The 26,872-nt window shown below is 40.0% G+C and overlaps 1 protein-coding gene across 19 annotated transcripts in view; it reads right to left on the reverse strand.

Moving 5' to 3' along the window:
• The window catches only part of Pigu (phosphatidylinositol glycan anchor biosynthesis class U), a 153,785-nt gene that overhangs the window by 94,510 nt on the left and 32,403 nt on the right, over positions 1-26,872 (reverse strand). For all 19 annotated transcript variants that reach the window (XR_015442013.1, XM_087188895.1, XM_087188893.1 and 16 more), the window contains 3 exons: positions 26,047-26,156; positions 23,613-23,713; positions 6,690-6,787 (listed from right to left, as the gene is read on the reverse strand). Coding sequence is in view for 18 of the 19 variants with exons in the window: in XM_087188895.1 (XP_087045021.1) it covers positions 6,690-6,787; positions 23,613-23,713; positions 26,047-26,156 (309 nt within the window). In the remaining variant the exon portion in view is untranslated. The remainder of the gene's footprint in view (positions 1-6,689; positions 6,788-23,612; positions 23,714-26,046; positions 26,157-26,872) is intronic.

The raw sequence follows: 26,872 nt of genomic DNA on the forward strand, positions 1-26,872 counted from the left end.
TGTGTACCCTATTTAACCAGTGGCTATAATATCCCAGAAGACACAGTCATATATAAAAATATTTACAAAAGAGAATCCTCAAGCTGCTTCAGAAAAAGCCAATCTATATTAAGGAAGGCAAGGGTTTTTTTGTTTCTGTTTTTTGTTTTTGTAGTTCTGCAGATGGACCCCAGGTCCTCACTCGTGCTAGGCAAGTGCTCACCACGTCCCCAGCCCAGAAAGGGAGAAATTTGTCTCTCACCCACTAGCTCTCTAAAGCATTAGGGGAAAAAAATTTTCTGTAAGAAATCATTTTCTTCGGTATGAAAGAGAAAGTTGTTGGACTCTAACAAAGTTTTTTCTTTGGTACCGGGGATCAAACTCGGGACCTGCGCTTTCAAGGCAGGCACCGGAACCACTGAGCTAAATCCCCGGCCCTCTAACAAAGTTTTTATATCTAAGCTCCTGGAATTTCAGGAAAAAACCCAGGAGTTGTATTTTACATGACAGATATATTAAGAGACAAAACTGGTAGAAAAGTTATTTGTAAATCCATGACCAAGCTCGTGTTATATACATGTACCAACTCCATACAAGGAATATAACACTTTGTACTATAAACATGTACCAAAAATAAAGAAACAGGATCACATCACATATTACTATATCTGACATACAGCAGATGCTTATTTATAAGATGTTTAATAAATAAAAATGTTTAAAAGAAAAGAAAACTAACAGCACTACTTCCACCTCTGCCCTGGTGCTCTCCTGGGTGCAGCAGAGACAACAGAAAGCTGTTGGGAAATTAAAGACCAGGGTGTGAAAACTCTGAGTAGGGGCCCAGAGAAGGCTGGGGAAGGACCCAGTTACCAAGAAAGACCTGACTGGGTTGGCTCCTTTGGTGCGAGTGACCACCACATGACATGCTCTATGCTCCGGAAGTAAGAATCACAGCATTCACTTTTTCAGTTCAAAGACAAGATAAGGTCCTACAGCAAAACCCAGAAGAATGCTCACAACCTATCCCCACCCGACCCATGTCTGTTACTGCCTTCAAAGGAAACAGAGTCTCAAACCACCCTCGAGGGTTGCAAGATATACAAATTCCGAGCAAAAGGCAGAAAGAAACTAGAAACCTTCCTGGACAGCCCCACAAGCTTCTCAGCAAGCTTCTCCTAGTCACCCTTGTCAGCCTCACAGCCTCAGTTTCTTGGTCTTGTGTATTTGGCTTTTCCTTGCTATAGCTGCTGATCCTATGCATATTAGGGCTCTCTGTTTTATTCTGCTTGCTATCAGATCATAACACTGTAAGCCTCTCTCTAATTTGGAAACAGGCTCCAACCTAAGGTCAGAGGAAGAGCAGAGTTGGGGGAGAGGAGCAGATGGGCTCAAACTATCACTCTCATCAGTGACTCATCAGGAGCCAGGTGCTGCATCCCGGCCTTTGATCCTGTGTCTCATGAGGGAAGAGAAAAATAGCTTCAACTCTGGCATTGATGAGACATTAGCTAGTCCACCATCTACCTTTTATTGTCTCTAGAAACTACCAGCAGAAAGTTGGGCATGGTGGCACACACCTGTAATCCCAGCACTGGAGAGGCTAAGGCAGGAAAATCACCACGAGTTCGAGGTCACCCTGGACTACATAGCGAGACCCTGTCTCAAAACAACAACAACAACAACAACAACAAACTACCAGCAAAATGGAGGCAGGTTTGTAGTGTTTAAGGAGGAAATGCAAATTAATTTTACAGTTCCTTTGATTCCAGAAAAGGAATAATTTTCCTTTCCCTTCATCACCTTGTATATTTACTGACTGGTAACTATGTCTTTTCTACAAACATCTGAATGTTAATGACCATGGCTACTACCTATTACACTCTTCACAGACTCTGTTCAAGAGACGTGACATGCATTAACCATCTGAAGAAGGCCTTGTTATGCTATTTTGTAAATGAGGAAACTAAAGGAGAAAGAAATACTTCCCCAGGGTCACAGAGCTAAGTGTCCAAACCAAGGTGTCAGAATCTGTATTCTATTAACTCTTTATTATAAAATTTTTCAAACATGTGGAAAAACCAACAATATAATAATCAACTATGTCACCTAGATTAAACATGAACTCTTTAATATTTTTATCTAAGTGTATAAATTTTTGCCAAACTATCTAAAAGCTGTACATATCAAGACACTTCTCCCATTTCTACATGTAGATCTGAAAAATATGGACACTCTCCTTCATACCACAATACTATTATCACATCCAAGAAATTACCAGTTGTCTAACAGCATCTAATATCTAACTTATCTTCAAAATTTTCTGATCATCCTCAAATATACTTTATAGTTGGTTTTTTTCTAAACCAAAAGCCAATTGAGACTTCCCCATCCCACTTTTGTTTCTTTAGAATAGTTTGATCACTTTCTTTTTCATGACATTGATATTTTGAAGAGACTCAAACCACCTGCCTTACAGTTTGTCCTACTGCTCCCTTGTGGTGTATCATTTAACTTGTTCTTCTGCTCTTTTCTTTCCTAAAACCTGGAAATTTGATCTAAAGGCTTAATTAACTTTTTAGGTAAAAATACTTCAGAGTTAATGTCATGTACCTAAACTGCATCACACTAACAAGTGCAACATGTCTGGCTCTTCCACTGGGAGTGATGCGAGTTGGGTTATTTATTTTAAAGTGTGGAAAATCAAAATGATTCTTTTATAAAAGTCAGGGTAACTGCTTAGTTTTTTCCTTTTAATTATTTTCAGTATAAGAAATTAAAACTAAACTGGAAGTGGTAGCACACATCTGTATTCCCAGCATTTGGGAGGCTGAGGCAGGAGGATTGCTGCCAGTTCAAGGTCACCCTGGGCTATATAGTCAGTTCAGGTCCAGTCTGAAATACATAGCAAGACCCTGTCTCAAAAAACAAAAAGAACAAAAAAGGGGGAAAAGGGAAAGAAGGGGAGGAAGGAAGAGAGGGAGGAGGAGAAATAATTAGTAAAAACAGCCACATCTAATGATGGATATGAAATTTTTCTCCCCTCACCCCTGAGCTTCATTGTGGACACATGGGTTTTAATTTACTCAATGTTCTACAATTACTTGCAATCATTACTGTTCTGATTCTCTGAATACCCCAAATGTAGCAAGTAAAGGTCCTCTGAGTTGGTTCCAGTGTTCTCACATTCTGCTAGCCTCTGAGACTTTACATCTTTACATCTAGCTTTACATCTTTACATCTAGCTTTACATCTTAACAAGATGTCCCAGTCAAGCCTGAGTTCTTCCACACTCTATACATTAAACAAGCTTTCCAGGAGGAAAGTGTGGGCTACAGGGGGCTTGAACAAATTCTTGAGCAAAGCACAATGTCAAGAGCAGACGTCATATCCTCATGGTTATCAAACCATTCTAAGGTAGAGGCTGGAAGGAAATTTAGGATCATCCAGTCCAGCCACCAGTGCCAATACTTACGGTATTGTTAGGACTCCCCAACAAATGCTATTCAGCCACTGTAGAAACATGACTCACAGGGAACTCACCTCCTTTGGACATCCATTCTTCTACAGAGCTGCCCTACACTGAGCTCATCAGTTCTAGCTTCTCTCCTTGGAGCCCAAGCATCTCTGTGAAACTCAGGCCTAAAGGATAATTCCTTCTTCTGTTCCCTCTCTCATATTTAAACTGGTAAGTCTGTTTTCTGGACGTAAGTGAGTTTATTTTTCAAATACTCTACCATGACTCACAAGGCCCTGCTACTTTTTAGATCACTTCAAATACTTACATAATGTATTCACATGAATACATTTTGGCCTGGGATTGTAATTTCTACATAGAGTCCTAAAATTTATCTCAAACTCCTCCTACTCCTGTTCCCCACATACAGACTGCTGCCAACCCAGCCCATTCTACCTCCTAGAATTCCCCTCAGTTCTCCACTTCCCCTAACATTGGTTTAGGCCCCCATTCAACCCCTGTCCTAGCCAGGCATTGTGATGCATGACTGTAATCCCAGTACTCTGGAAGGCTGAGGAAAGAGGATGACAAGGTCAAGCCCAGTCTGGGCTAAGAATTTAGCAGAGCTCTGTCTCAAAATGAAAAATAAAAAGGGCTAAAGTAGCTCAGTGCAAAGGCCCTGGGTTCAATACACAAGTACCTCAACCAAACAAACAAATAAACATAAAAATCTGTAACCTGAGCAAGTATAATGGTCTAACCTTTCCCAGGTCCAGTGCCTCCTACTGACATCCATCCCACAGGCTGCATACCAGAGCAATCTTTGTTATTCAGTAACTTCAAATGCTTTATCTCCAGAGTCTTGCCTGGTGCCCAGCACACTGTAGTCACTCAGTAAATAGCCCTGGAGATCTGGGGGAAACTAAAGTAACTGACTGAGCTGCTGACTTCATGACTCAGTTGTACTGTTCACTGTTGCCTTTGAGTTTAAAAAAGTTTTTCTATGAGTTTTAAAGTTATTTTATATAAAGCAGTGTTTAGAAACTTGCCTAACAAACCATTTTGAAATCTTTGCTCAGTTCACTGTGTATAAATAAATCATATTTAAATATTTTCTGTTTGTTTTGTTTTTGTGGCACTAGAAAACAAACCCAGGGCCTCATACATGCTAGGCAAGCAGTCTATCACTGAGCTACACCTAAGTCTTTTATTCTACATTATTTATTTGATAACTAGTTACACAGAAAGTCTCACTGGATGCATTCTCCTTAGGGCTCAGATTTTCTAAAGAACAAACTACTTCATAAGTAAGAAATAAAATACAGATTGCATAGTGTTAAGTGCAAAATGCTTGGATTCAAGAATATAGAAAGAAAATTAAAGCAAAATAACTTCATCAAGTACTTCAACCAAACAAATAAAACTCCCTGGTAATACATCTATTGGACTAACAATCATAAACTCAAAAAGCCAGTGCTGGCAGACTGGGAGGTTGTTGGTTCACTTCCCTATGGAAACAGACGGTGGCACTGCAAACTGGCTCAGGCTTTCTGAACAATCCAGTCAGGGATAATAAGAACTACAAGGTTTTCACAGCCTTGGGTCCAGGGATTCAACTGGAGGAATACATCCTAGGGAAACAATTTAAAGAGTAACAAATTTCCACACTATGTATACAGTATTAGTGACAGTGAAGACATATTTCAAATTCCCCAAGCAAGGCAAAAACCAAGCTAACCATGTATCCCTCTGTACATCAACACAATGGTATTATATTAGCAAGTCACTTAAAATGACAAGAATATGTTCTGTTTCAACAAGTAGAGGCATTCAGGTAGCCTTAGGAGGAGTGTCTTGGTTAAGAACAAAGGCTCTGATGCTGGTGCTGCCATTGGCACACTTTCAGCAAACATTTATCTCCTAAGAATGTATTTAAACCATGTGGATCCTCCCTATAGTCACTTGGTATAGAAGAAATGTGCATTCTCTTTCTTTTTTTGCTGGTGGGGGGTGGGCTGCTGGGTATCAAACCCAGGTCCTTGTGCATCCTAAGTAGGGTTCTACTGATGAGTCACATCCCCAGCCTGAGGTATGTGTGGTTTGTTTTGTTTTGGTTTGGTTTGGTTTTTTGGTACCAGGGATTGAACTCGGGTCCTTGCGTTTGCGCAGCAGGCGACGAAACCACTGAGCTAAATCCCCGGCCCATGTTTTGTTTTGTTTTTGTGGAACTGGGGTTTGAGCCCAGGGCTTTAGCACTGAGCTACTTCCTCAGTTCTTTTTTTATTTTTTATTTTGAGACAAAGTCTCACTAAGTTGCCCAGTCTAGCCTCATACTTATAATCCTCCTGTCTCAGCCTTCCCAAATGCTGGGATTATTGGTATGTGCCACCAGGCCCAGCTAAGTGTGCATTCTTATTTGAGCAGAAAAGAGAAGTGGTTAGTGAGCAAGCTCTGGTGTCAACTGCCTGAATTCATATCTCAATGTTATCACTTATTAGCCATGTGACTTTAGGTAACTGATTTAAGCTCCAACGTTCCAGTTTCAATTTATGTGTCTAATATGGATATTTGATTAATCCATAGCTAATAATATGACCTGCTCCACAGAGTTTTTATAGGGTTGATATGAGATGATTCCTTCAAAGAGCTTGGCATATTACCTGACATGCAGTATGTTCTCCATAGGTGTTAGCAATTTGCATACTTTAATTACTGTAATATTTATTGATCACATACTATGCTCCTGTCACGGCATGAAGTGTACCCATTACATTTAGTCTCTATAATAACCTTATAAGTGCTATGTTAAAAAAATGACCCCAGAGGATCTATATACATAAAGGTACATAAGGTAAAGGTAAGGTACATAAAATGGTTAGTAGATCCCAAATACAAACATGTAAATTTAAACGTTCTCATATGCTTGCAAAGATAGGCATAGTTAGAACTTAATGGGGTTGGGGATGTAGCCCAGAGGCACAGCACCTGCCTGGCAAGTGCAAGGTCCTGAGCTCCATTCCTGGTACTAAAAAAAAAAAAAAAGAAAGAAAGAAAAAAGAAACTTAATGATTATTAGGTCTACTTTGTTTAAAATTAGCCAAGTGTCTTTGTCTTTTCAAGTAGAAGCAAGCAGTTATAAGACAGGAGACTGGACCTATTGCCTGTACTGACCCATGTCCTTCCTTTCCCCCAGCAGGGGCCAGGCTTGAATTAAATGCCACTGGGTGCTGGCTTCTGACCAGCAAGTGCTTACCTGGAGGAGATAGAGGAGTCCTGGGACAAACAAGGTGATTGGGTACAGAGACTGGTATGTTGCTAAGGCAAGAAAAATAGCACTGAGGAAAGCACTGCCTGTAAAAAGAAATAAATGCATGGAATAATCCAGCCTTATCAATCAGGATCAGACTCAGTAAGTCCCTATCAATACAAAACTTTCCATAACTGCTCAAACAGTCATTGCCATGTGCTTCCTAATGTGCAGGTACAATGCAAATACACACAGAGAGCCTCTTAGCTTGATTTCCCATGAAAAGAAACCAAGGAATTCAAACCATTTGCCTTTAGCAACCTGAGACTCCACAGGCATATTTCTTGTAAAATTTTCATACCTAGAAAAATTTTACAAAACTGCAGCCCAGGGCCTGGGATTTAGGCAGTGCTTCGGCTGCTTGGCTCGCAAGCACAAGGACCCGAATTCGATCCCTGGTACCAAAAACAAAACAAAACAAAACTGCAGCCCAAAGATGTATAAAGTCCATTAACACCCATGTCCTATTTAATGTCCCAACTTATTAAGCCTACACTTATTGTTTTTGATAGAACTGTGGAACCTAACCCTTTGGATTTTTCAATACCTCATCACTCTTTATAACATTTCTTCCTTATGTGCTATTTGGGTCGTATGTTTCTTTTTTCTTTTTGTAGCACTGAGGATTGAACTTTGGACCTTGTGCATGCTAGGCAAGCCTTCTACCACTGAGCTATATTCTCAGCCCCGTACATTTCTTTTTCTAAATTAAAACACATTTGGGGGGAAGAGGGGGCAGGACTCACTAAGTTGCCCAGGTTGATCTCAAATTCCTGGGCTCAAGCAATCCTCCCAACTCAGCCTTTAAGTGGCTGGGACAATAGGAGCACACATCATGCTATCAGGCTCAAGAATATTAATTTTATTAATATTAATAAATATTAATATCAGGGCCGGGGATTTAGCTCAGTGGTTCCGGCGCCTGCCTTGCAAGCACAAGGTCCCAAGTTCGATCCCCGGTACCAAAAAAAAAAACACCAAAAAAAAAAAATTAATATCAATAATAATTATTAATAATGTTCTCATTCCCAAAACAAAATGGGTAACTAGCACTCAGGAGGCTGAGGCAGGAGGATCGCTGCAAATTCAAGGCCAGTCTGAACTACAGAGTGAGACCCTGTCTCAAAAATATATATATATTTACATATATTTGTTTATATTTCTTTATATATTTTTATGTTTTTTATATATTTATAAGTGGTTATAAAAGAGACATAGACAGTAATTGGGTTTTTTTAAAAGAAAAGTATGCTCAAGTATTTACAAAAAAAGACTAAAAAGCTAGACCACAAACTTCACAGTGGTTACCTCTGGGTAGTGGGATTATGGATGATCTATCCTTCCTCTCTCTTTCTCTCTCTCCCTCTCTCTCTCTCTCTCTCTCTCTCTCTCTCTCAAAGGCAAGCTCATACTACATTACACAGGGGTCCTCGAACTCACAATCCTCCTGCCTCAGGTTTTTGTTTTTGGTACCAGGGATCGAACTTGTGACCCTGAGCTTTTGAGGCAGGCGGCAGAACCACTGAGCTAAATGCCTGGCCTCTACACTCTTTAAAATGTTCTAAAATGAAGATGCTTTGTTTTATCATACGAAAATAACTCATTTCTTTTTTTGAAAAAAATAGTTATCCCCTTTTAGATAATTTAAGATAATAGGGCACCCTAAAAAAAACAAAAGCCAAGGCTAGGGAGCCTGAATTTACAAAAGAGGTTCACCGTGGCCCAGATCTGCCGTGTGTAGCTGATGATCTATGGCTGGTGTCCCATGGTGATAATATTTCATAAAATGACAATATCCATGGTTACTTGCATCAGTGTGGGTGAACCGTTCACTGGAAGCAACAGACATCTTCTCAAGGTGTTTCATAAAAAGAGAAATTAGTCCCCATTTACACTTTCAAGTGTAAATGGGGACTAAAATATATCATAGGTAATGTGAAATAGGAAGAAAAGGGGCAAAGGGGAAGGGGAAGTGGGAAGGGTAGGGGAAAGGAAAGAAGGGAATGGAATTAATATGAGAAAATGGAAAAATAGGAACAAAATCTTTGTAAATAGGGAGGAATGGAGGGGTTGAAGGGAGGGCTGGGCAAGGGTGAAAAATAAGAACCAAGAGAGATTATGTAAAGGTGCAAATTTCCAATGATGAATGTCATTATATTGTATACCTAAAATGTACCAATGATTAGAATGAATAATTGATAATGCAAAATAGGAAGAAAAGGTCCAAAGAGGTAGGGGTAGTGGGAGGGGCAGGGGAAAGGAAAGAAGGGAAAGGAAAAATGATGAGAAATGGAAAAAATGGAAATAAAGTCTTTGTGAATAGGGAAGAGTGGAGGGGATGAAGGGAGGGCTAGGAATGGGGAAAAAATAAGAACCAAGATGCATCATGTAAAGGTACAAGTTCCCAATGAGAAATGTAATTGTGTTGTATACCTAAAATGTACCAATAAAAGAATTTAAGAAAAAAAAAAAAATCAGTCGCATTCATTCATCCCAAAGAGTTTTACCCCTCTCCCAACCTCACTCAAAAGACGAACAGGGCCGGGGATTTAGCTCAATGGTTCCAGTGCCTGCCATGCAAGCGCAAGGTCCCGAGTTCGATCCCTGGTACCAAAAAAAAAAAAAAGACAAACAGAAAGAGATGATCCATAGGCTCTTTTGCCCACCAAAGTGGTCTATGTGGCCGGGGATTTAGCTCAGTGGTTCCAGCGCCTGCCTTGCAAGCACAAGGTCCCGAGTTCGATCCCCCGTACCAAACAAAACAAACAAACAAACAAAACCCACAACTCAAAGTGTTCTATGTACTTGAAACATCTAAGAACCACTTTGGAAGAGGGAGCAAAGAGAAAAGAACTTTGAGTATTCCATCCTGCAAGTCAAGGAATCTTGCCAGCTAGGAATAATCTTGGTGGACAGAAAGTAGAAAGAAGTCAGAGTAAGGAAGAAGTTGAACATAAAAGACAATGGACAGAATTCTATGGATGAGGCTGTCCCGTCATATTGATGAGAGCCAGGCAAGATGCTTTGGACCCAGTGTACTTGTAAAAATGACTGAGCAGGGGCTGGGGATTTAGCTCAGTGGTTCCACTACCTGCCTTACAAGCATAAGGTCCTGAGTTTGATCCCCAGTACCCAAAAAAAAAAAAAAAATGACTGAGCAGGATCAGCCCAGCTAAGCTGTGCCATCAGCAGGGGCCTCCACACAGTTGAGGTGCTGTCCTGGAGCCCAAAAGTGAGGGTGGGCTCAGGTTACCTGACTGTGCTAAAAATCTGAACAACATTTTGTGGGAAACTAGCTAAGACAGGGAGGAAAAACTGGAAAGAACTTTTTTATTTAACATGGTTTCATGGTTTTTTACAGATTTGGGGGAGGGAGAGCAGAAAGGCCCATGTATGTTACTAGGAGGGAGGCTAATGTTCCAACTCCAATCATTCTTAAAAATGAGGTGAAAACAAACACATGACTTTCATCTCTCTCTGCCCCAGGAGACACCAAAGAGTGAAATAAACACAGTCATCTCCTGCCCTAATTGCCTGAGATCAGTAATTAGTTGTCTGGAACAGCTAACTTTATATAAACCTGAAGAGAGAAGAAAAGTCCTAGTCTATAGAATGGACTTTTGAGTTCTGGAAAACTTACTCCAAAGATCAGAAAAAAGTAGTCTACCTTCCTCAGATAAAATCTTAAAAAGTAAAAACCTTTTCCTCCTGCTATATGATTTATTTATGCTTTATTTTTTGGCACCAGAGATTGAACTCAGGATCTTGTGCCTGCAAGGCAGGCACAGTGTCACTGAGCTAAATCCCTGGCCCTGCTCCTCCTGCTATTATCTTTGTTAGTAATAGCAATGTCCAGCTGAATACCCCTCCTATTCTTCACACACACACACACACACACACACACACACACACACACACTCCACACTCCCAGACACAGACACAGACATAGACACACACCGTTACTTGAGACAGAATCTCACTATGTAGTTTAAACTAATCTTGAACTCCCTATGTAGCCCAGGATGGCCTCCAATTCCTGGCGATCCCCCTGCCTTAGCCTCCCAAGTGCTGAGATTACAGGTATACACCACCATGCCTGGCTGTCCACCTTGTACCTGTCCTCAACCCTGCTGATCCATCTCTGGACCATTTATCACTTCAGTTCTTGCTCTCGTCATCTGTCACCAGAGTTTTCAGCAGCCTCTTCCTTCCCTTTCCTAACAGTCTCCTTGGTCCCCTCCCAACCAGTCCATCCCTCCACAGAAGCACCAGAAGGACCCTTCTAAAACAGTTCAGATTGTGACAAGCCTGTCTTTAAAGGCTTTGAAGGTCCCATTTCATCTATTAAGGCCAAACTCCAACAGCAAGCAAGACCCTCACCATCTGGGTTTTCTATCTCCAGCCCTATCTCTGATCACTTGCATACACACAGCTGCCCTCTAGCTGCCCCAGACCATTCCACAGTTTCTGAAACATCATCCCTTTCCATTCCTGTGCCTCCTCAGGCTGTATCCTCTGCCTCAGCTGCCTAATAGAAACTCATCCTTCAATGGCTAGTTGAAATGCTACTTCCTCTATGAGCCCAAGCAGAGGTGATAACAATATTCATTACAGCTAACATTCATTGCTCACTGACTAGGCACCAGGCACTGTACTGTACCCTCTCCATCAAGAATGTGCCAGACATGGAGGCCTTCAGGAAACAGCACAACTACTTTAGGAAAGCTCTACTTTTCCACTAATTTTCTTATAACAGCTTTACAGAGATAAAAACCATATATCCTTTCTCATGAAGAAACTAAGGCACAGAATTAAGGTTATGAACCCAAAATCACATGGCTGCTTCCAGTGCCCATCCTCTTATCCCTATACCAGCAAGACTCAGGTTGCTCAATGCTGATACTGTTTTCTAATAATTTGCCAGTGCTGCCCTCTCCCTTCTATTTGTTTTATAAATTTCTCAAGGGCAATAAGCCTTTCCTAATTCTGAATTACCAGCACCTAGCACAGTATCTGGCATGTGTGATGAATGCCTGATTGAATGAGTATCATTTAGTGATACATATAAAATCCTTTTAAAGAGCAAGCATATTAAAAACAAATGTCCTTTGGGAAGAATTCATGATGCATACAGCACAGAATGATATAACATGGACAAAGTACACAATAAATCTGATTCTTGAAAAAGACAGTCTATAGATAAGTAGCCAAGGGCTCATTCTGGGAGAGGGCTGGGCACAGAGTGGCTCTCTGTGCAGTAACGATTGGCTGGAGGAGAAACATGGTGCTGCAACAGTCAGTGGCCTGGTGTGGTCAGGCTGGGTGTGGGCTGCCGGGACAGGTGTGAATGGGGTACACGCACAGTCTGAGCAAAAGTGAGGATGAGTTTGGAGGCACATAAGAGTCTCAGAAGGAGCTACTATGATTTGAGAAAAGCCAGATTAGGTTAGGAAGGCAGAGAGTTGAAATAAATGTGCTTGGGGCAGGTGCAGGAAAGATAAAAGGTGACTTCAAATATTTTTTGCACAATAAGCAAACACTGCTAGAGTTTGCACTATCCACATGTGCTAAGTTCCAGGAAGACTGATGGTGACTCAGTCTCTGTTCTGAGAGCTCCCAGTAAACGATTACAAAATATGGGAGGAAAATACAGAGGAAAAAGACCTCGCCCATCAGGGGAAGTGGACACCTGAGTTTTGAACAGTAGCAGGTGAGGCCCTGCATGTAAGTAAACAGCATGTGCAGGGGCAGGAGACAAGACTGACTGGTGCGCTTGGGTGGGTGGGGACGGTCACTAGCTCAACATGGCTAGAAGTGACTGGAAAAGATCCACAAAGGGCTCCTGTGGATCCTGGTAAAAGTCTGCTTCTTAATCTGGATGCTGGGAGTCTTTGTTTTATAAAAGTTCATTTATCTGTACATTAATGATTACTACATTTTTCTGTATATAAGTTACACTTCAAAAAAAAAAAGTTACAATCAGGGGTCAGATCACAGAGGATTTAGGCTGCAGAATCATCCAAAAAGAACCTATCTTTAGGTCCAGACAAAATATCTGAAATAATGCCTGAAATGGTGCCTGTGTGGAAAGAGCTAGGCTAGCCTGCTGGCCTTGCCAGAAGGAACTGTGCCAAACTCACCAGTTTTACCAAAAAATGATTCAATTTACTGCTAGTGTCGCCCTGATGCTCAGGTGACTAGGTTTTCTGAACAAGGTCTGGCCTGCAGCCTGATCACAAGAATACTGTATAAGGGTAAATCAGTCAGTGGGTATGTGCACTGGCTATAGTATCAGGGAATGTCAATACTTACCCAAACTAGCTCTGAATGTTTTCCTACTCTCTGTTTATATCCGGGTGGGAACCAAAACAAGCCTGGGCAAGCCCTAGGGTAAAGTTCTGTCTCCACAGACTGCACCTTGATCTGGGCCTGGATGAGTGGCACAGCTGCAGGGCAGAACAAGAATGCAGACCAGGAAGGGGTGTGGGGACTGGTTCAGGATATGAACCTCAAAGAAGTGAGAAGAGGATAAGAGACTGGGTCACAGACACTGACCTGTCCCAAGGCAGGCAGTGAAACAGACTGGAATGTGGTCAAAAGGGCTGAGTTCCCAAAGGACTAACAAAAGAGTATACTACACCAGGGTCTGTGGCAACAAGCAAGACTGTCAAGGAAGAGAAGGTGATGCTAAGGGCAGGGCCCAACATACTACATCTCTTGCCAAGTATGCTCTCTTAACAGGGCAGGATCTCTCAATGTGGTTCATCCACACTAGTGACAAAGATGCTATAGTTCACCACTGTTAGTGTTCCACTCTTTTTTTTTTTTTTTGGTGGTACTGGGCATTGAACCCAGGCACTTCACATTGAACTATATCCCTTGGCCTTTGAAACAGGGTGTTGTTAAGTTGCCCAGGCTGGGCTCCAACAGGCCAAACTTGTGATCTTCCTACCTCAGCCTCCCAGAGTGCTAGGATTATATGCTTGTGCCACCATGCCCAGCCAGCACTCCACATGTCTTAAGTCATTTAGTCCTTTTTAACTATTATCATCCCCCTCTTACAGATCAGGAAACTGAAGGACAGAGTTGTTTGCTCAAGGCCACAAAGCTAGTGAATGAACAAATATTAGGATTTGAACCCACACAGTCTCACCCCAAAACCCATACTCCTTAAATCCATGATTGTGTCACTCTCTGAACCTTGGATTATGTCCAAAACATGAAAATCACAATAGACAGAGCAACTACTTTTTAAGTGGGTTCTGCTAAGGAAGCATGCTAAGCACTCTGTACTTCTCATGTGTTGCCCCACCACCTCTAGGAGGCAAATATCTCTGTGATCAAACAGAGGCTAACTGAGGCTCATGAATAAGTGGGCTTTGAAACTGGGTAGATCTGACATAAGCCAGCTTCTCTTTTGGGTCCTTGACTATGACTCTAAGACTCTCCACTGTAGAGATTACCCCAAGTTCCTCCAAGGCTGGGCTCCAGGAAGAGAATTTCTCATACTAACCTTCTCCCTCAGCTCAGGGAGACCCTATCAATCCTGGGGAATCTTAAAAATGGACAACACTATTAAGAGTAAGCACCACCACTTAGTGAGCACTTAGTACATGCCCCATACTAGGCACCATCTTGTTCACTCATTACATTCAATCTCTAAAATACAGGCCATTTTGATCCTCATGCTATAGATGAGGCCCAGAACTGTTAAATGACTTGCCTTAGATGACAGCCAGAGAAGAGTGGAGATAGGATCAGCTGTCAGATCTAACATCAGAGCAGTCTGAGCTCTTTATCAACCTTGACTGCTTTCTGATAGTACATCCTGGTCCATCATTTTCTTTGGCAAGCAGATTTTGTCACATGGATCATATGCATATGCTATCACTGTCTCTTTTGCTAGAATAAAGGAAGCTGGAAGGACTCTTAGGTAGCAAAATTCAAGAATTTCTAGTTTGGAATATTTCATTGCTGACAAACACTACAGTATGCAAACAGGAACCTATTTTCCTTTTTAAAGCCTAATAGAGACTATTTTACAGGGATGGAAGATTTTAATTAGCCCACTGAAAGGCAGAGTACCTTTGACTGAAGCAATAGATTTCAAAGTGAAACCCATGCTGTTCCAACTAACATTAACCCTGCATACAGACCTGTGTTTCCCACCAACACTATAATACAGACATCAAATACAGTGGCCTGGGCCTGACATGCATCTCTTAGTGTGTTCCCGGCAACCACGGGGTACCACAAAAGAAGCCCAGGCAGAGCGATGAAGTCAAGGCCACAAATCAAATGAGCGCATTCCTCTCTGTGGAGCACCTGCTCCATAGAAGTGTAGGGACTTCTAATCTCTCAAGTTAGTTTCTTTTTAACTATGTATTCACTGAAGGAATTTTGGTTAAAAATAAAAAACATAAAAAAGCAAAACAACAACAACAAAACAATAAGAAGGAAATAAAAATCACCCAAGAACTTATTTCACATAGGCAAGTATTACTTTTAGGGTCTATTTTCATTTTGTTAACATAGTTGAGATTAATTGAAATACATGATTTTGTATTCTACTTTAAAAAACTATAAATATTCTCACATAATTTACAATTATTTAAAAATATCCACCAAATGGGTAAAACACCTGCATTTAACTATTCCCTTGTCTGTTTTGAAGTATTTTCTAATTTTTATAGTCATAAAATAATTTTTCCAATTAATGACTTTGTCCCATAAAGCTTTATCTGCATTTCTGCATAGGCTAGGGCCTCAAAAGCAGAATTAATAAATCAAATACAAACATTTTAAGACTACTGCCAAACTGCTTCCTAAGAGGGCTGTACAATTTTGTAAGTCAATCTGTCATGTGGGAGAATGCCCATTTGACAGAATCATTGCCAGGACTGAGAATTGTTGTCTAAAATATTTGCCAATTTCAAAAGCCCTAAGGCATAGCTTAGGTAGAGTAGCTTAGCATGCCTAGGTTTGATCCTTAGCACCACAAGAAAAAAAAAGTCAAATTTATTCAATTTGCTTTTTTCTATTAATTTTGGAGCTGAATATTTTTCAGGAGTTTTTGAGCCATTTCTCTTTTTTCTCATGTAACATTTCCCAACTGTTTTCCATTAAAATACTGAATTACTTGTTCATCGGTTTTAAAAAAATATCTAATTATGTAGCACAAATGCAGAGGTACGACTTGCAGAATTTACAGCTAAGCTAATTTTACTGTATACACAGTTAGTAGGGATTACTAATATACTCAGAGTCAGAGTGGTTCAGAGGTCCAACCAAAATAGAACTCTTCAAATATTTTAACAGATTAGGAACGTTGTTTGTGATAGTCTCTATTTATAGTAGCCCACAATGGAAAACAACTTAGATGTCCAGCAAAAGGGAAGAGCTGGGACTCCAGGAAAAATGCCCATGAGGAATGGAGGTGGAGGTGGGGCAGGGTGAGGAAAGACTTTTATTTTTTATTTAACATGTTTGAATTTTATTCTTATTTTCGTGGGGGGTGGGGGTTCTGACACAGGGTGTCACTATGTAGTTCAGGCTGACCTTGAACTCACTATGTAGCCCAGGCTGGTGTTGAACTCACAGTGATCCTCCTGCCTCAGCCTTCCAAGTGCTGGGATTATAGGCATGCACCACGATACCCAGCTTAAAATTTCTTTTATTTTTACCAAGTGCTTGAACTACTAAAAATTTTTTTTAACTAAAATTAAATTTAGCTGGGTGTGGTAGCACACAGCTGGAATCCCAGCAATTTGGGAGGCTGAGGCAGAAGGATCGCTGTAAGTGTGAGGCCACCCTGGACTACATAGCAAGACCCTATCTCAAATATTTTTTTTCTCTGTAGAACCAAAACAAAGGGGCTTTGAAAGCAACCCATATAACTTGTTCATATATTTTTCACCAAAACAAAACCTTTCCATTGATTTAAAGGCCAATAAAAAATATTTTCTTAAAAAGTAGCATTCATTTTTTAGTCTTTTTTTTTTTTTTCACACGGGGATCAAACTTGGGTCCTTGTGCTTGCGAGGCAGACAGTGGAACTACTGAGCTAAAGGCCCGGGCCAAAAACTAGCATCCTTGTTGGGTATAGTGGCACACACCTGCAAGCCTAGCATTCTAGGAGGCTAAAACAGGAGGATCCCATGTTTGAGCCCAGCCAGAGCAACTTAGTGAGACCCTGTCTCAAAATTAAAAATATATAAAGGGCTAGAGATATAGCTCACTGTGAAAGCCCTGGGCTTAAGCCCCAGAACCACAAAAAATGGGCACTTTTTACATTTTTTGTGTGAACATCCTTGCATGTACTTTCTTTTTTCTTTTTTTTTTTGAGTTTTGCAATTTATTTATTGAAACCTTAATATATACATTGTTTGGCTGTAAAATTCTAAAATCAATTTATTTTCCAAAATTTATCCCAAATCACAGAATGATTATAGCAAAGGAATACATAAGTCACTCAATTTGCTTCTCAATGTGTTAAACACAATTATTTGCTCATTTGGTAAACATTACCTCATCCGCTTCTTCACCTTCTTCATCATAATCACCATCATCTTCAATAGCTTCTCCAGTGAAGTACAACACCGATCCTGGAATTATACGCTCATAAAAAGTGACCAATTTCAAAGTCTGCAGCAAGGATAGCTTCGGCATCATCATCCAGATTTCCACTCTCAGGAACAAAATTCAGGAATTCCTTTAGGATCTTCTTTTTCTTCATCTTTTTTTTCATCTCCAATCTTGGCCTTTTCTTTCAGCTCCTCCGAAACTTCTTCCTCATCTGGTTTCCACTCACATTCTTCTTCCATAGGTTCATAAATTGCATTAATGATCTCAAATCGCTTATCAAATAGAGGCTGGTAGAGAACAGCATACTTCCTTTTAAGATCATGAACTTCCTCATAGAATTTGGCTTCTATCTGTGCACATTTAACTTGAAGGTTTTTGAGAGCATTCACTCTTCTTTTAACTACCCTAGGCAAGCTTTCAATGTATCCTGTTGGTGTGTCTACCAGACCATCAAGTCTTTCTTGAAGGGCTGCAAGAATCTGAGGATTTTGCATCATCTGAACAGTCAGCTGATGCACTTTGATTTTTGTTTCTTCACCAGTTTCTTCTTCTACTTCTTCAACATCATCCAAATCTTGATCAAGTTCAGACTGTTCTTTGTTGTCAATGTCTGCCATGTTGTAAGAACTGCAAATATCAGCGGCTAGTTCAGGGAGTCAGGCGGCGGGAGCTGCGCAAGGAGTGACTAAGGGCAGCCACGGCAGCAGGAGGACCAGGAGGCGGCACCACAAGCAGATGGTGCTAAAAAAGACCTTGCATGTACTTTCATACAGCAGTCTTCAGTCTGTTTTTGCACTCAGCTCTTTAAAAGTGACATTCCAATGCTGAGAATGTTAATGAGTGAACACCTGAGTAGTCCCAGCTACTCAGGAGGCTGAGGCAGAAGGATCCCTTAAACCCAAGAATTCAAGGCCAGCCTGGGCCACACAGTGAGACTCTCATCTCCAAAAACAAACAAACAAAACAACAACATGACATTTCCAAAGGCAAGAGTTCAGTCTTTTCTGCCAGGATGTAGCATATATTCATTCCTTATTTTAATGGACACCAGAGCCCTTGAAAAATGACAGTCTGACACTCTGGAGATAGGCACTGAAGCAAGAAGAACTCACAGACATCGAAGAGTCTTCATTATTTCACAGCCATTTCTGAAGACTACAATCTTCAGAATAAGGTAATTCAGTTTAGGCACTATCTAGTCATTTTAAGTAACTGGATAATAAGTTAAACTAAAGGGTGTATAGCAGTGATGGTGAAACTTTTAGAAAGCAAGTGCCAAACTGCAACCCAAAACCCACTTATTTATCACAAAGTGCCAACACTGCAATTAAACCTGAATACTGAGGTTTAGTTTAGAAAAAACAACTCTACATTAACATCTTTTGTCTTTTTTTTTTTTTTTTGTACTGGGAATTATACTCAGGGCTTCACACTTGCCAGGCAGGCACTATATCGCTGAGCTACATCCCTGGCCCAACATCTTTTGTCTTAAAAGAAAAACACAATAAAATGTATGCCATATGTTCACCACCACTGATCTATAGAAAGACCACCCATAACCAATTCAAGAGAAACAATGTCTTATGAAAGTCTAAGTCATACTCACGTGCCACCCTAGAAAATGTAAGAAAAGGTCTTATTACTCTTTTGCATTTTTTTTTTTTTGGTACCAGGATCAAACTCGGGTCCTTGTGCTTGCAAAGCAGGCGGTGAAACCACTGAGCTAAATCCCCGGCCCGGTCTTATTACTCTTAAGTAGCACAACTTTTGATTCATTTCCTGATACAAACTTTGGCAATAGTGTACAGAAATAAAAACTCTTACAATCTTCTTATGGGAGTATAAATTTAGCAAGGAATTTCAGAAATCCTAAAGACATTCTTAGTAGCACAACAGCTACTTCTGGGACTTTACTGTAAAAAATAACATGGTTATAAAAATTATTATACATTAGAAAGCTAACTGTAGTATTAAGTAGCTGAAAACCAGAAAATCACCTTTAAGAATTTTTATACATTCATAAAATGGAATAGTAGGCAGCCACACACACACACACACGCACACACACACACACAAATAGACTGTATTACTGGCCCTAATTCTCAACCCTTCCCTATGTCTGGGTCTTTTGCCATGTAACTTTACAGTGCCTTCCCATCTTCTCATCATGGAAAAGATAAAAATTTCCTCTCCTAGGCTTAGCCATATATTATGTTTTGATCAATGGGATGTTAACATATGTGTTGCAATCACTCTTTTTTTTTTTTAATGGTACCAGGGATCGAACTCAGGACCTTGGACTTCTGAGGCAGGCAGCGGAACCATGAGCTAAATCCCCAGCCCTGTAATCAGACTCTTAAAAAAAGCACATGCCTGACTAGGCTTCTCACTATTGTGCCTCTGCCACTGCTACAAGAACATGATTAAGTTAGTCCCCTCATCTAAAAGGATGACAGAAATGTGGAGCAGGTCCAGTCTAGGTTATTCAACTCCAGCCAGCCCTTGATGAATGAATGAGCCCCAGTGAAGCTAGCCAACTGACTACCCATGTCCAACCCAGATCAGCTGACCCCTAGCTGACTTATAGGTATGAGCTAAGTAAATGCTTGCTGCTATTTTAAGTCACTAAGTTTTGGTGTGGTTTGTTAAATAATATGGGGTGGGGGGCAGCTAGCTAATTGATATAATGTTTAAAAGTCTAGAAGAAAAATGGTGGTAAGGTGGAAGATTCTGGAAATATATAACCCAAATGCTACTGGAGGAACTTCCAGTTAAAATGGTAGACTGATGACATGTGTTTATCATCTCTCCCTACAGAAACCTCATTGAAATGACAATAGGGGAATAAAACTAGTATTAAATTAAAAGAACAGAAGAGGAGATTATAGCAAAAATATTTTAATACAACAGTGGAAAACATAAAGCCAATGAAAGAGAGATGAAAGACAGCAGGGCCAGGGATTTAGCTCAGTGGTTCCGCCGCTTGCCTTGCAAACGGAAGGTATCAAGTTTGATCCCCAGTACCAAAAAAAAAAAAAAAGAAAGAAATTATAGCTCAGTGGCCTTCCAAAGGAATATTAAAAAAAAAATCAGGCCTACTTACTCCACATAACTTTTGAGAAATTCAGCACCTGCAGGCTTTAGGTACTATGAAAGATGGGGGTAAATTAGTACTGGGAGTTTAGATGATCTGTAGAGTGCCTGCTTTAGCACTAGAGGGCCTGGGTTCAATCAATCCCTAGCACCAAAAAAGAAAACAAAAACTGAAATTTTGTGCACAGACCGGTGAGAATCATAGGTTTTATCCCAATGATGGGCACCCAAGTGAATGCACATACCCCAGCCCTGTGTATTACAAGTACAAGTGACCACAGTTGCAGAGAAATGTAAAAAGAAGCAAAGGTCTAGGGATACCAAGCACAGTAACAGTCCAAAGTGTGAGCTGAAAAGTAGTAAGATCAGTGAAAGTCTACAGACTGAAATCAGCCATCTTCCCCATCCTCCTCCTATAGCTCCAGCAGCCAGTCCCATCCACCCTCTACCCCAATCCCAACCCAGCCCTCTTCTGCTCCTGCTAGGGAGCAAACAAGAGGACTCCTCTCTGGAAAAACAGAATAGTTTCAGAGAAAACCTGTCAATACTGACATTTATGGTTGCCTCCAACAAAAATGGCCAGCCCACTGCCTGATCTCTGACAGTGAGAATGATCCACCAACAAGCTGTGCTCCCACACAATCTCCAGTTAACATGTTAGTGTCTCATTCTTAAATATACAAGGACAGCCAGGATCCCTGTGCATAAGAGAAAATCCTCCCGTGTGAAAGAGGGAACACAAAAAGACCAGAAAGACAAAAGAGACTGTTCTTGGAATAGATGAAAACTGAAAATATATATTCAGAGAAATCAGAGGATTTGTGGTCATAAATTTAGAATGCCTCAAATAATTGTTTCTCAGCCTTTTGGGTAAGATCAAGTGTAGAATGCCTCAAATAAACCACTGGAAACCAAGAAATAATTAGAAATGCAACAAATTAAATTAAAAATGTGAGCTGATAGGATACCTGTAATCTCAGCTACAAGGGAGGGTGATGCAGGAGAATCCAAATTCAAGGCCAGCCTGGGCACTTTATTTATTTTTCTCAGTACCAGGAATCGAACTGAGCTACATCCCTGGTGCTAGCCTGGGCAATTTAGCAAGACTCTGTCTCAACATAAAATTTTAAAAAGGCCTAGGATATAGCTCAGTGGTAGACCACATGCCTAGCATATGCAAGGCCCTGGGTTCAATTCTCAATACTGGAAAACAAACTAACTTATTTATTTATTTATTATTATTTTTATTTCAACCAAAGAGATGGAAGCTATAAACAAGGAAATATCTCAGAAAGAAGGGAAAGTGTATTAAAAAGGTAGAAAAGTTAGGCTAGCACGGTGGTGAACACCTGTAATCCCAGTACTTAGGAAGCTGAGACAGAAGGATCACCTCAAGTTTCAGGCCAGCCTGGGCTACATGGTGAGTTCAAGGCCTGCCTAGAATGTACAGCAAAACTGTGTCAAAAACAAAAGTGGGGGAAAAAAAATCAATAAAAAATAAAAGATGCATATCTGATTTGATTAAGCAAAAAGGTCTAACATCCAAAACAAGAGGACAGAGAAAACAAGAGTAGAAATAATTTGAAATATAGCATAGGAGCAACTTCTAGAACTGAAGGACATTAGTTTCCAAATTGGAAGGACCACCAAGTACCCAGCATAAGGAGTGAAAAAAGACCTATGTCAAAACATAGCATAAAATTTCAGAACACCAAGCATAAAAGAAAATTATAAATCTTTCATAAAGAAAAACTGGGTTATAATGTAATGCCAAAGAAAAATCAGGTTGTAATGTGATGCCATCAAACTGCTCAACAGCAACCAAGATGCTAGGAGATAATGAAAAAATATCTTTAAAATTCTGAAAGAAAAGTCTAAAATTCTTACCCCAGCCAACTATTATTTTGATGTTAAACTAGAACAAAGATATTTTTCAGACACAGAATGACTGAAACATCTATCTCAAATACCCTTTCCTAGTAAATTATTAGAGGAAGGAAAACAGAGACGAGAAAAACAATAAAGGAATTTAGAAGAGATACAGTATAGGCAAATTATGAAGGGAAGTTTCAGTACAACTTTGCACTAGGGAATAACAGGACAGGGAATAACCAAGATAAATTGGGACAGAAAAGAGAATGTGTGTTAGAGGTCTCTAGAAAAATAACGGAACTGATAAACTACTTGATGTATTTATGTGTTCTTGGAAAAAAACCTTTATAGATCTAGTAAAACAAATGGGAAAAAACAATAATTGGTACAAAATAAAACCTAAGCAAAAATCTAAACAAGCACTAAAAGATAATCATAATATTCCCCAAAATAAATGGTTATATACCATGCCTGCCCCACAAGCGCAAGGTCCTGAGTTTGATCCCCAGCATACAAAGAAAAGTTACATAAAAAGAAAATAGGAGGGCCGGGGATCTAGTTCAGTGGTGCTGCCTCCTGCCACACAAGGCAAGCACAAGGACCCAAGTTCGATCCCCTGTACCAAAAAAAAAAAAAAAAAAGAAAGAAAATAGGGATCATAGTTGCTACTATGTACCAGCAGTGAATAATACATAAAGGGTCAAAATATAGGTACTGGCTATGCCTTTCATTTAAAAGTTATTTTTTATATTTCTTTGTGCTAAGGATTGAACCTAGGGCCTTGTACAAGCTAAGCACACACTATCACTGAGCTACACCCCGAGCCCCTGACTGCTCACTTAATCAAAACTGTGATATAATTACTACAGGAAAATCAGGCAAAGTGGAAGATACTGGTATAAAAGATCTAAATCATTGTTTACCATACTAGGAATGTAATTATACCTAAAATATATTATTCATGAAACAGCAGTATAAGTTATTATTCAGAAATACAAAGTAAATGCTAGCAAAAGCCAGAAAGTAGTTGCTTCTAAGAAGCTAAACTCTAGGGATAGGAAGAGAGCTGCAAAAGACTGCTATTCTTGGTATAAAGCTTTTAAAACTTTTTTAAGTAACCCTATGAATAGGACATTTTCAGAACATTTTATTCCCCGCCTCCCTTGGCTTCTCTACTTTTTCCATAATAATCTTGTATTACTTGTATGTATAATTTTAAAAGATATTAAATGCTGCTCTTTTTTTTTTAACCCACAATGTAAATTATAAAACTTGCATAAATCATGGACTGAGCTTTGTATACTTCCTTCAGGGCCTTACCTTTTATCGTGGCCAAAATGAAGAAAGCAATAAGGGTGTTGTTGATGGCGCAGGTAGACTTGGCAACACAAGACAAGACCGTGTAGGGATTTAAGAGATAGCTGGGGAAGAACACACATATTTAGCATTAGTAATCCTGGTCAATGGACCAGGGAATCCTGGCCACCATAGCTAGGAAGTTCAAGAGATTTATTTAAAGTGTACCCAAAGGAAAGCAACTTTTTAGAAACTCATTCTCCCAAGTAAAAGGGAAAGGAGTAGGGTTTGGGCTTCAATAAGTAAAAGGTACTGAACACTGTGCTATGTGGTAATTGGGAAATCATCATACTTGATTATCACAGAGACCAATAACATTCTAGTTTTACAGAAGAGAGAACAGACTCAGTGGTTAAGTAATTTGCCCAAGGTTTCACAAGCTAATAAACACATTGAAAAGCAGGTCTCTCTGGCTCTAAAGCCAATGTTGTTTCTCCTACTTATCCCTCTTGGTAGTCAAGCAGTACTGACCCAGAACTCACAGGCAGAATAAGTATCCATTGAATTCAACAACCAGTTGCCATAGAACTTCACAGGACATCTGGACCTTCCACTGGGAAGGAGATAAGCCAGGATACTTAACCACTCCCAAAGTGGGAAAGAATGGACTGAGAAAAATCTGAAATGTTTGTGAGCTGAGAAATCTTATATAGTCTCAATGGATCATTTTTATTTACTTCTATCCGGCTTCTACAAATGATTTGTTGTAGCAACAATGAAAACAAAATACAAAAATAGTAAAGTAAAAACAGCAACAATCAAAAGCTGGGAAAAATAAGTAAAAGGAGAAAGTAAAAGCAAAGGAAAGAAGACCAAATGGATCTTCTACAGCATTATAATAATCAGCTTCAAATCCAGCTCTGAGTTTTATGCTGGACAAAGTAAAAGGGAAGCCAGTTACATAATTTTGATTACCATAGAGGAAGAAACGTATCAGTGTCTCAGGAAGAGATTATAACTATTATTCACAAATAAAAACCTTAAATCCAGTATCTCCCAGGACTGTAGGATTAGCAGTTCTAAAGCCAAAGGCCTAAAATGTTGGTTTTCCCCAGCCACTATAGATAAGTTTATTATACAACCTTTAAAGAAATGACCATAGCTATTACAAAATTACTGCTAGTAACTGGGTAGGTTGGCACACTTGTAATCCTAACACTCTGGGAGACTGAGGCAGGAGGATCACAAGTTTGAGCACAGCCTAAGCAACTTAGTAAGAACCTGTCTCGAAATAACAAATTTTTAAAAAGGGCTGGGAATGTACCTCAGTATGAAGGCCCTGTGTTCAATTCTCAGTACAAAACAAAACCCAAAAAACCCCACAACCCTACCCCCAGGAGACACATGAGTCGAGAAGTACTCATAATATTGCTAAACCTCTGGTTCTATTAAGGTTAGGCAGCTTCCATCTATATTTCCAAGCACATAGATATGAACTGACACTCCTAAATTGTTTAATGGGAGGAAAATCAAGCCATTTTAATACAACAGGTAATCTTCAAAAAGACACCGATCTAGAATACTGAACAAGAAATTCACACATAAGGCAGAGAGTTGAATAAACTCTCCTCATAAGGCTTCTTCTGGGCTGGGGATTTAGCTCAGTGGTTCTGCCGCCTGCCTTGCAAGCACAAGGACCCAAGTTCGATCCCCAGTACCAGAATAAATAAATAAATAAATAAATAAATAAGGCTTCTTCTAATCCTGAAGAGTTCTAAGGCATGTTTTTCCATAAGGAAATTTGTCTATTTTGCTTACTATGTATCCTTAGAAACCAGCACATTATTAATATTCAATGACTATTAGTTAACTACTGCGAATAATAATTCACATTTGCCTATTTCAGGAATACAAATAACCTGAAAGAATTAAACTTAACCGGCAGCACTGGGTACTCCTCGAGAATTCTTTCACAATGCCCAAATAACATCCATTCTTCCATACTGGTCATCTAGCAGTGACAGGTATCCTTGTCATTTTATTTCAGTTTTCTAAACTACAAATGTGGGACTAAATTTTACACAGAACATTGGAACTGCTTAAAACAAGAGCCACATAAAGACCAGAATTTTATTCATTCCATATATCACCATTGAAGAACTTTTCTCTTAAAGAAATACTGGTTACAAGTAGGTTGGAGCCAAGATCAGCACTAAGTCAGAAAGCACTTGTGAAGGGTTTGATTGTGCATGTCCCTGTGTGAGTCTCTGTCCTAACAGACACAGAATAGCTCTGTCTCTTGTGCTGGCCAGAACCCCAGTTGTGCAATAGAACCACAGCAAATACTTGATGACTAAGACTACAAATCTCCAAAAATACAGCAAACAACATGGGAAAGTCACATCAGATTTTCCTTGCATTTGTCAGCCTGAAGCCTGATTTGTCAGAGAATACTTACAAGAGGGCCACTTTCAGAGGGATGTAATGCATTTCCATAGGGGTTCGTATGAGTTCCGCCACATCTGGGGCATACTGATCCAGTTCTAGGAGGAGTTTCTGTTTTTTAAACTAGAAAAAATAACAGAATACATGAAACAAAATGATTTCTCATTGTTTTTAGGGTGAAGACAAAAGTCCCTGCCATGACCTCCACAGCCCTGCCTGGCTTGGCTGTATCTTCATCTCATACATGCTCCCCCACCTCCCACTCTCCAAGTTCTAACGCCATGACTATGCTGGCTCCTTCTGCTCCCAGGCCTTTGCATTTGATCTCTTCTCTCTCCATAATTAATGACCACGTAGACTCAGTTACATCATCACTTCCTCAGGAAAGCTCACTCTTCCTCCTGGCCCCCAACTAGGCAAAACTCCCTTATTATACATATTCTTTCATAGCTCTGTTCATGTTATAACTTTTTCATTTATTTAGGTAACTATTGCCAAGCATCCTCCTTAGACTACAAATTCCATAAAGGTAGGAACCATATTTTTGCTCACCATGAATGCCTAACAACCTGCAACAGCAGACAAACAATAAAGATCTGCTGCTGGATGTGGTGGCGCACGCCTGTGATCCCAGTACTCGAAAGGCTGAAGCAGGAGGATCACTGAGAGTTTGAGGTCAGTCTGGGCTATATAGTGAAATCCTAACCCAAAAAACAAAAACACAGAACAACAAAAAGAAAAGATCTGCTGAATGGCTGAATGAATGACTGAGTTGCAAAGCCAGTCCTTAGCCATTCTTCAGTTACTGTCAGTGGTCTAAGGACTCAAAAATTCCATCA

The sequence above is a fragment of the Heterocephalus glaber genome, unplaced genomic scaffold (assembly GCF_053883595.1).
Source record: "Heterocephalus glaber isolate CG9 unplaced genomic scaffold, H.glaber_assembly_v1.0 deba00001532, whole genome shotgun sequence".
Taxonomy (NCBI): domain Eukaryota; kingdom Metazoa; phylum Chordata; class Mammalia; order Rodentia; family Bathyergidae; genus Heterocephalus; species Heterocephalus glaber.